At 38.1% G+C, this 11,925-nt stretch overlaps 1 protein-coding gene across 1 annotated transcript in view; it reads left to right on the forward strand.

Annotated features, from left to right (window-relative positions):
* Positions 1-11,021, forward strand: part of LOC139148774 (uncharacterized) — a 29,837-nt gene extending 18,816 nt beyond the window's left edge. The window contains exons 3-5 of the mRNA XM_070720228.1: positions 3,854-3,952; positions 6,541-6,632; positions 10,817-11,021. Coding sequence (XP_070576329.1) covers positions 3,854-3,952; positions 6,541-6,632; positions 10,817-10,906 — 281 coding nt within the window. The 3' untranslated portion in view covers positions 10,907-11,021. The remainder of the gene's footprint in view (positions 1-3,853; positions 3,953-6,540; positions 6,633-10,816) is intronic.
* Positions 11,022-11,925: the final 904 nt, after the last annotated feature.

The following is an 11,925-nucleotide window of genomic DNA, read 5'->3' on the forward strand; positions in this document are numbered from 1 at the left end:
AAGCACAGCGCTTTATGATACTATCACGGAGTTCATAGTGCTAGCGGTATATTCCAAAGACGAGGATGAGCCTAATCGGCAGTATTGGAAAGACATATCTTGTTTTCAGTACCTTGTGGCTGAACCTAATGATGTCACCTTTCGAAATACATAACATGTGTACCGTCTATCTTCATTATGATTTCGTGATCACACCGTGCCTTCATCATGATTCATTCAAATCTAAAGCTTTCACCGAGGGCACTTTCATATTTCACTGATGTCGCCGCATTAACAAACTCTTTACATCGCGCCATTATTCCAATTTTGGTTTAACATTTTCTTGGCGAGTGGACCGATAACAAACAAAAAAGTATAAGTATCACTCTTCCCCAGCGAAAGTTTAACTATAGGTGCCGTCGGGCGTAAAGCTTAAATGATAAAGTGGATCTTTGCAACTGTGAAGAAGGCAGTGTGTTTTCAACGGTGTAATACAAGTCGCACTCTGAGTTTTTTTCAAATATTTGAAAATAATTGATTTCATACAGTATGCACAGGGCTAAATCTTTTTGAAAAGTGATTTGAAATGTTTTAATGCATGATTTTATTCAATCAGCACTATATTAATCAGCATTAAATCGAGCCAGGCGAATGAAAGTCGTTTGCGAAGGTAGTTTGCAAAGACCCATTTTTCAAAAATACTACTCACTCGCGTCTACTCACGTAAATCATATCTCAAGGGACTTAGTCACTGTATTTAGACACTTTTTTGCCGATTTTGTATCATTTCAGAGTCAAACGATATCATAAACCAGCACTGCAAAACGTTATTCCATTTATGTGAATCAGAGACCGGTATTGAGAAACAGTGGTCGGTTTTGTATCACTTCAGAGTCATGTGATGTCATAGACCAACATTGTTAAACAGTGTTCGTAGTTTACAGAAACCCTAACTTCACCTACGTATACCCCCGCATAATTTACGAAAAAATAATGAATGCAAAGTCGACTCACGTAATACCAGAACTACATCTGCTCTATCGTCAAAGCCACGAACCTTGGTTTAAATGGACTTTCCTGACACTCGTCAAATTCATATCGATATGGCATCAGTCCATGGTGGTTGAAGGAGGTTCCTTTTTGTTCTCACAAAAACCAACATAAACTACTGAAGCGGTAAAGCTGTGCTTTATTGCTCAGCACTGTCACGTTGATATCGTTCGACCATGAAATTGTTTACTGGATGGTGACGAATGTTGTTTAGGACAGGCACGTTCTGTGCCATGTACCTCTTCACACCACGCGACTGTAGCGATGTTTGCATTCACACTAATGATGCATTTGTAGCCTTGGGTTTGACTTTGATTCGAATCAAGAGTACCAGTACTGCATTCAGCATCGATGCCTTTTGTTCAAATATCTATCCCCGAGGTGCATTATTTGGTTGTTGGTTGTTGGCGGTCGTTGACAGTTGATCGTCTGTATGTCACATTTCGGGAATTCGAACAGAAGTTTAATCTTATCGTCAATAAAATATTAACTACTGGAAAAAAACCAGATTTTTAGGTATCGAACATTTCCAGTCCTTCGTTGCAATATGAAAGTTTGAGAGTAAAAAATAAGAAATGAGAAATAATATTAATGATACTGAAATGGAAATATGAGACAAAGAGCGAGATCCTTTACGAAATACAACAATTTTGATTCTACATATAATATATATATATATATATATATATATATATATATATATATATATATATATATATATATATATATATATATATATATATGTATATATATATGGCAGATTTTGTGGCATCATTTTCGAAGAAACTGGATGAAAGTATTTAATCCATCACGCGTCTGTTCGCAAAATGTTTATCTGTCAGCGTTTTGCTTTAGTCGTTCCGTACAGAGATGTATCACGTGACACCAAGACAGGCAAGCATTTTTTTCACCTTTCATCGTATGCAGAAGAAGATTCAGCACTGTCTTGATTCAATGAAGCAAGGTTCTTGGGGGTTATTGTTCTGCCTGACAAGGATTCGTGCCAGTTAAGCAAAATTTGATATCGGCATACGCATTATTTTCCACAAAAATGTATCTTCAGTGAAAACGTTTTTGTCTTTGGGCTAATCTGGTGGCGCCGGGCAACCTACATAAAATAACAGCTATCCGGTCTGACAGGCTGTGTCATTCTTTAAATTTCAACTGCTGTATGACGAAAATTCGGTACCTTTGTACTGGACCGCAATAGTGGCCTCAGGTTTCCATGCGAGGGAAATAGGATGCATTGAACGCGATGATATCAAGTAATGCGACACTTGTAATTCTTCCAGTAATTGCTTTGTCTTTTGGTATCCTCTATCATCATTAATTTTAAGACACCATGCACATCTTAATCATCCAAGGTCCTATCCTCCTTGTCTCCATCAGCACGAATTCATTGCAGCATCAGCACCAATTCTTTGCAGACGACATTTGCAGGTTTCGGCGGGACTAGAAGAGGTTTTGCTAAATTGATCATGAAAAAGCCATACACATGCTCGAGTTGAAAATATTGCTCTTCCGATAGGGTGACAAAGAATGTGTCTTGTGTATTTCATCGGCACTGTTTGTGCAAAAAGGACTCTTTAAAAATAACACTACAGTTTGTTTGCATTATTGGTGGCGGTAAAGGTGAAACGCGCCGTCTATATATACGTACATTCTACAATATGTAGCCGTAGATGTTCCATATTAGTGCCTTTAAATTTGCCGCCTTGCGTACATACAAACAAACGTAATTAGGCTTACACTCAGTACGACAGTTTTCGGACAGGGCAGTGATTTTCGTCCAAAGCCGTTTCATAAATGACGAGCAGTCCAAAATCTTACTACCATACCTTTTGAAACTTTATTGCGTTTATCCTCAAACTGTTAACACGACAGAAGTGGTATTAAGGGGGTTAAACTTGCCAAATTTTTGACCCCATGTTGAGTGTGTAGTAATCGGACTGCTATTGCAGTAATCAGACGTCGTATTTGGAATATGATTAGGGGCTAAAAATTTATAATTTGAAACTTCAAAACCCCGATTTTCAATTTCGATGTGTATGTATGTATATATGTATGTATGTATGTATGTATGTATGTATGTATGTATGTATGTATGTATGTATGTATGTATGTATGTATGTATGTATGTATGTATGTATGTATGTATGTATGTATGTATGTATGTATGTATGTATGTATGTATGTATGTATGTATGTATGTATGTATGTATGTATGTATGTACGTACGTACGTATACGTACGTGTATACGTACGTGCATGCATGCATGCATACATACATGCATGCATGCATGCATGAATGCATGTATTGATATGCATTGCTCCATGTATCCCTGTTTGGATGGATAAGAGCCTGTGTCCATATATAGAAGTGTGCGTACCGTATATATAAATGTTTATAAACCAAATCAGACTCTTTAATGCTGCCAGTCGATTTTAATCGAGTAGCTCCATAGTATTGCTATAAGACGTGATATAAAACATCCTGTATTACGTTATGTAACAGACAGTACTGCGTCTATGTTTTAAATTGCATGTAGCTAATTGCCTGAGAAAGGATACTCCCGACTCTGTGGCTGGGTTTTAATTTATTGTAACCATTATTAAATTGCTTGAATATGCTTATAGGGATGGTATATTTCCATTTCGAGTTTCAGTCAGTTAATGTACTCAGTATTTAGCCAGCCAATCAATTTATAACTGTGATTTTATTAACCAGTTTCATAAGTACCAGACAAGGATACTCACCGATATGAAAAAGTCATACAGTCATATGCGTTTGCCAACGCTTCTTTCTTCTTGAATGTTTTGACAGGATCGTGTGTAGCAGGGGTCGTTGGTCTCAAAATGCCTCGCTATTGCCTTTTTGGCGATACAGTCAACACAGCGTCCAGAATGGAGTCAACAGGCCAAGGTAAAACCTACAACTTCAGATCCTTTTTTCTTTGTAGTCAATCTAGAGTACAAGAAAATTATTATACTTGTCACAAATGTATTATGTCAAGTTAATTTTCTTATCTTTTGGTCCCTACACCTCGAAAGTGTAAGACTTAAACTTTTGCTCAAACTTTCCTCAAGGAGTCTTTCAAACATCATGTTCTTTCAAAATCAAGAATAAAAATCGGGGTCACCATGCAAATTTTGGTACTGGAAAAACGATTTGTGGAAAATTTACCGATATTTGTAATTCAAAATGGCCGCCACCCCTGTGTTAACTCTATGGAGAAAAATAGATTTTTCGATTTTGGAAAAACGAAGGCGGTGAAAATTTTTCTTACGCCAAGAGCTTTAAAATGAGCCATCACAAATGGCATATCAGAAAGAATTGTAACATTTTTAGAGTGAATATCTGTCGCCGAGGCGCGTTCTACCTTGAAGGGACATAGCCGCCGAAGATGAACATCAGTTTTTACTACTTTATGCCTTTTGAGGAGAGAGTAATATTGTCTGTTATTATAAAATTATTATAAAATATACAGAAAGAGAGGTCGAGAAGCCGTAGCTATGCCCTTACTGGCCTATATATAGATTGCGAGGTTCCGCAGACGATGAAATATTATCCATGGATAATAAATCGTTATCCCCGAATTTGCATATCAAAGCTACAAGTATTAATGTACTTTGCATAAATAAATAAATATCAATATGTCACACTGAGACCGTTGGAAGATTTAATACTGTTAGACATTATACAGAAGATCCGGTAAAACGACCGTTATAATACTTGCTTTCGTCAATCAGCTCATAACGCTGTTCTGAACCTCGTTTCTACCGTCGCAGTCCCCCGTCCCTGAGTTTCGCATAAGCCACCCTTGCTGTAATGACAATAACAAGATTTTATTTGACACAAGTCGTTGCACATGTAATTCAGGTCTTGTTAGGTTTACGACATTGTTTCGGCATATATGTGAATAAGAGAACGCTACAAAAAACTACCGTACTGTTCTTGTCAACAAACATTTATCACACATAGTGTATTCAAGTACAGACAAATATAGAAACAGACTAGCAACGCGGCATGCCTTTTGTTCCATGGTCGTCTCGGTAGACTATTTCCTTTTCATATTAAAATGAGCTTCAAAGGTGTTAAACTTTTTGGAGACTTTGTTTGTGGTTGATAATTGCACGAGATTATGCGAAAAATACGACGAGATGGCATCGTGCTGCCAGTCGCGTAGTAACCATAGTTACTTTGTGAGCTCTCCGGGCAGAAACACTGCTTCACGCAAATCAAAACATAACACGCCCGCAGTTTCATAAACATGTCCTTCCTTGACAAACGTGTAAAAGACGGTATGACTGCCCGTAAACCACCGAGTAAAACCAGACAGTATCGATAAAAGACTTTCAAATTTGGTTCAAACACACTCATTATATATTCATAAAAAATGAGAGGAATTTTTAAAACGGTAAAACTCACTTTCCAGAAGCTCAAAACACTCCCGTTTTCGCCAGCACGCCAATTCCGCTCAGCACCACACGACAACAACAACACAAACTTGCCAAACATACTTTCGCTTAACAATTGGCGAAAATCCGAAAATTACCGAAGGATGCATGGTCGGCACTCTTCGGAAAAGCGAGGCGAGAGCTACCTGAGGCGAGGCGAACATGGATGGGTTACGTAGCCGCTTTACGCCTTGAACAATTCCCGCTGCTAGTCTGTTTCTATATTTGTCTGTGATTCAAGCCAATAGGTTTTTACACTCAAGCATCTGAGGAAAATATGAAATTAACTTCTGAGTTTTCGCTGTTAATGATGATATTTGAATCTTTAAAGCTAAGCCTATACCTTTCACATTTCAAACATCTGACCTTTTTTATGTATGAGGCATAAACAAAGAAGTAAACCATTTATTGGAGAAAAATGGCAAAATTACTGTCATTTAGTGTCTCTCCCCCTTGTATATGAATAAAATGTAAAAGATTTGTTCTATCTGCAATCACTTATTTTCCAATGACAGCGATGTAAGTCATGTCAGTTCGGATGGGTAAAGCTCTCTCAAATGACAAGTCAAACCGCCTTTTACGAGACTTTTAGACTTTTTAAACATCGTCATTCGCCGACTGCAGAATCGAAAGATTCATCGCGTGTTATTGACAGAGAATGTATTGCGGCAGAATGGAGCTTCCTCTTTGTACGGACACGTTGTGCATTGTATAAACGCTGCAAATGATGGATTTTTTATCACTCGGCATTTCTTGATCACATCGTTATGAAAACAGAGCGAAATTGCCTTCCGAGAAAAAACTATCATGATCAGACTTGCCAAGGAGATGAAAACCTAGTTTCTCTGTCATAAAATAAGTAATGACGTGTTGCTTCCTCAATTTCGCCTCCTGCGAATGGTATACATTGTTTTGTTTGGGAAGCAAATCTTACATAAATCGACTATGGGTTAAAACTTTGTTTAGCGAATTTAACGACAAGAACAACCATCATGACAAGAATCCAGAATAGTCCGGGAAATTCGTTTCGTTGATCATTCACTTCCGTTTTAGCATTGCAGATACACATCAGTAAAGATAGCAAGGAGGCAATGGAGAAATACCCAATATTTGAAATAATACCACGTGGTCGTATACGGGTCAAGGTAAGTTTGGTATGCAGTATACAGTCGCCTGTTTTCTCAAATTCCGCTCTGCGCCTTGCCTGTGCGCGCCATAGTAAACACCCATTGCCTGGTCTTTATTCGGGCTATAGCGCCCGTCTATTACCCCGAGGGGCCGTGTGTTACCAGAAACACATCGCTATTCCCCGAGGCCGTAGGCCGAGGGGTATAGCGATGTGTTTCTGGTAACACACGGCCACGAGGGGTAATAGACGAGCGCTATAGCCCGAATAAAGACCAGGCTATAGGTGTTTTATAACACACCACATGCTCATGTTGTATTGTTATATAGTTTTAAATGTGTTTTGATATTTTGCACTGCAACAATCCATTGTGACAAGTTTACTAGGCGATGTTTCCACAGCGGTTTCAGTTGTACGTACCTAGCGACATCCTCAGTTGCACTTTAATCTTTTCCGTCGATGAGCTGTGCAAGTTCCTGGGTTGTTGGAATGTTGGAAAATGTTGGAAAATCTGTTTCAGAGAATGTGTCGTCACCTATACCGGACGGACATCACGTTCTAGTCACCCGCCATTGTTGAAAAGCTGCAGACGACACTACGGTCACGTGACGGGCACTTTTCCGAATTTGGTCAGAACTATTTCCCCAGGGAAATAGCTTTTCAAAAAATGCCCTCTGACGTCACTTTTGTCGATCCGGTGGGGACTAGACGTATCTACTTTCTCGTCACGTGACGTATTCTGGCGAATCGCGACACGGAATGAGCATGTGGCGTGTTATAAATGTGTTTCTGTTAACACACGGCCCCTCGGGGTAATAGACGGGCGCTATAGCCCTCATGACCAGGCAATAGGTGTTTAATATGCAGCCATAAGAACAAGATTATGCGTATATACCCACGTCTATGGCGCGCCTAGAGCGGAATTTTAGAGAACAGGCGACTGTGTGCGGTATATCTCATGAATGTTGAGATGTCTCTCGATCTATCTGTTTGTCTGTCTTTGTCAGTCTATCTGTCCGTCTCTCTGTCGGTCAACATCTCCGTCTGTCTTGCTGTTTATATAACTGTCTCACTCTCGGTTTTTGTCTCTGTCTCTCTCTAGCGGTAATAATGCAAAGTATTGCCACTTCTGCACTGTTTGGTTCATTGAAAGTCGTGTCGTTACGTATGGAAAAAACAAACAATCACTGTAACACTAATAAGCCAACCAGGTATTACATTGACCTCGAAATTATACGTCATCTATGAATACGTAATTTCACTGGTCCTGAGGACTCACCATGAAATATGATAGTTTAAACTTTATCGACGAATTTTTTTATCCCTAAGTTTATATCGGCCAAACGCCTGTGGCCAATATTCAAAGTCTATGCAGCGATACATATTTTTGGATTGTCGCACCTGCTCATGTCAGGATACACTGCAACTCGGAATAAAATAAACAAATACAGAGATATCAATCATGATGATGATGATATAGTTTTTGAAAAAACCTAAGATGTTCTACCATTTTGCGACACAAACAATTGTTAGAGCTTCTTCTAAAAATGTGAATACATGCGCGAATGGATCAAAAGGTAAGTGAATTTGTTGTGGTAAATTTGATACCTAATAGTAAAACACATCTTCCTTTATGTCTCTGCAAAACCTTCAATTTCGTTTTTTTGTACGGTGAAAAAAGAATTTCATCACGTATATTAAACCAAGAATTACATAAAGACATCACTGGATTCGATTATGTTTACGACAATCGCACCGAGAACAAGGTGAGTATCGCCGTAAACGGACTACGAAGCATTGAAACAGTGTCTTGACATGAGGTGTACGCGGAAAGAGATTATAGTGTTTTTGTTAATTTTTCAAATCATATGATGTCTATCGGCGATTTATTCATGATGAGATCGATATCACAATGACAACAACATATTGACGTTTGCGCTGAACATAGTAAAGTAAAGGTTATCCACAGCATATTTTTATACACAACACATTTAGGTTTGCGCCACGACAGACGTTTTACACACAATATATATATGTAGGTTTGAATATATTATTTAGTCCCAACATACTAACGTTTCATACACAACATATTATCGTTTGCGCTTGATATATTAAAGGTTATCGTTTGCACGCAACATGTTACAATTGAAGAGCCAAAGTTAGTGTCGGCGTTCCACAGAGTGTGTTATGATATATCTAGGCCTATAGGTTGCGTGTTTGTGAGTAGATTGGGATCAAAAGGCAGATGTGAAGAGGCGCGATTAAAGTACATTTACCCCAATTTTCTCTTTGAACAACCCATTGTGTCACCCGTCTCTTTTTGGCCTTTCGTGTGATAGATCACACAAAAGTCATATCATTCGAGCTTGTATCTTTCAAAGTAAAGAGAGCAGACATAATTCACGTGTGAATAACGGTGCTTTTATGTTTCATTATTTTCTCCCGGTCTCAGATGGGTTTGTAAAATAATGGTGTAGGATTATCCCTTGCTAAGTTAAATTTGACACTTGGATGAAGGTCTTGACAGTACACGGTTTACTTATTTTTAGTTATTGAGTTCTCTTCGCCAGAAAAAGTGAGGATGTCGCAAACAGGGTTAGGGTATCTGCAAACGTGTTTTATCATCAAAACCATTTTACGGCTTACCGTCTCTCTTCGGGGAATAGCTAACAAGAGGATATAGATAAAGAGTAGTGGGCCAAAGTCTTCAAAGATAACGCCATTTATTTTCTATACATGGACGTTTCATATTCAGCGGTGTTGTACCTTCTCCCCCGTGTTTGTGTTCGTACAGACACCTCCTATACAATGTGTACAATGGTTATTTACATACAATGGAAATGCGTCATTTCATCCCCTGTACATGTAATGTGGATATCGGGCGTGATCATATAATCTTTTCACACTGCTACGCCTATATCATTTTCATTTTACGGCCTTGTTTACGTGTTCGAGATATATGGTCACAAGACGACAGGTAACAAGTGTAGGTAGGCCTATCACGCAATCGTAGCAAAGTTGACGTCAAGATGAATCACCTTGGTAACAACCAAGATAACAGAATGATGCAGATCGATTAGGGTAGAAAGAATTGACATGTAATCCAGCTCCTTGATGAAAATATAAATTTCGCGTCACATCTCTTTTCCCTTAAGGTAGAACGCGCCTCGGGGACAGATATTTGGACTCTCAAATATCTACAATTTTTTTATGATCTATCACTTGTGGAGATAATTTTTAAGCTCTTCCAATTGGAGAAATGAAACTTTCACCGCCTTAGTTTTTCGAAAATCCGAAATTTAATTATATCTCCATAGAGTTAACAAAGGGATGCCGACCATTTTGAATTTCAAATATCGCAAAATGTTGAACAATTTGTTTCCGAATCGCTAGTTCCAAACTTTGCACAGTGATCCCGATTTTTATTGGTGATTTGATAAGAGAATGGTTGAAATTTTTATTTAGGAAAGTTTGAGCAAAAGTTTAAGTCTTTCACTTTCGAGAGGCATGCTTAAGTAACAAACTCTGTCTCGACTGGTGACCAAGATAACCGTGACGATATTTGAATGTCCAAATCATAGTGTAATAATGGAATTGCAACGCACACATATGTAGGTATTCATATTAGACTTTGTCCATGCTGTGAAAATATATTAGTCCAAGAAGACGTAATTCACTTTCTGGTGTTTTGTCCAAGCTATATAATACTTCAAAGGGATTTACTGTACGGCTACATAAATCATGACCCGATTTGAAAACAAAATCATATGAATACTGACATTGCATTGAAACTGTCCGTCTTTATTTATTGAGCCATGTTGATGGGAGAGGAGGATTTAAAAGCACAGCACTACTCATTCCTCTTTTGTTAACACATACATTTGCCGTACTTTCTGAAGTTAGATGGTTGCCCATTACTTGGTTAAACTAATTCACCCAGTAGGAGCAAAAAATTTAGTCGCAAAAAGAAAGTATCGAATGTAATGAAATAAAAGAATACATATTAGAGATGTGTCTCTATTTACCGCTGCACACCGACACGCTTGCTACATGATGTACTGAAGATCGTGCCTTCTTCCGGTGTCGTCGGCAAACACATTGTACTTGTATACCATCAAAGCTGAAGTAAAGAATAAACCGGGCATAAACGAGTCTCTCGTGAAACAAAACGTTGATTATCATATTTTCTTTGCTTCATGGCAGGGAAAAGGCGACATGGAAACCTACTGGTTACAGAGGAGTATAGAGGTCGCGTCGTCAACAGAGATACATCATGTGGAATGGGCAACATAACACAACGATAGTTATGGAGATGGTAATGTTGTAGATGGTTTTGATAACAACGACGACGACGTGTTCTTCTTGAAAAGTGGAAAAGTAAAAGAAAGGTTTACCTATCAAGAAATAATCGCACAAATTGTAACCAAAAAACAATGCGACTTTACATGTACTGATGATAAATTTGGTAATTGTAAAGTACAAAATACTTGAACTGTGATTACTGAATGAGAGAAATGTAACGAAAATAATAAAAATCTATATAGTTTTGTACACTTTTTCAACTTTTAAAGGGTTTCAAAACGTTACACACTTCAATCATAACTGCAGCAATAAATTTTAGGCTATTAGATTATGCCCGGCCAATCATGACGTACTTTCTCAGTAATCGCTGCTTCGATGTTTTGAGCGTTCATAAATCAACTATTTATTATAAGCATTTTCTAGCATTCATAAAATAACACGGATTGCTATCGGCATCGTGGTTGGTTGTAAGTTTCCCGATACAAATTAATGATTTATTTTTAATATTGCACCTTCTCAATATCTTACTTAAGCTTACTCACCGGGCGACGTTTCAGGGAATTTTCTGAAGAAAGCCTGTATATCGTCAACAGATGGTATCCGCTTCTTCTTACTCTTTCTTGAAGACACTGTAGGACATGATTACGAGGCATTAGGAGTTATTGAAACAGATATGAAGGGGGGATTAACTGAATGAAGGTAAACCCCAATACCATCAACGCATCTGTTGTTCATTTGGTTGAGTATTGAACAGTATTCAATAAATTGCACGAACATCTGTCCACGATGCGTTGTTAGTGGAAAGATGGCTAAATAAACTGTGTTAGCGGTTATCGGCTTTCATGATGTTTTGTTTGTTTCGTTTGTAAACAGTTTCTGACTAGAACTTACGCTATTTATTGCCATACATTATATGTGTATTTTTCAATTTTCTAACCATGTTCAGTCATTTGCTCTGTATTAAGCTTATCTGTTTGGTGAATGAGGGAATGTAATTTAACGTTATTATC

The sequence above is a fragment of the Ptychodera flava genome, chromosome 13, assembly GCF_041260155.1.
Source record: "Ptychodera flava strain L36383 chromosome 13, AS_Pfla_20210202, whole genome shotgun sequence".
Taxonomy (NCBI): Eukaryota; Metazoa; Hemichordata; class Enteropneusta; family Ptychoderidae; genus Ptychodera; species Ptychodera flava.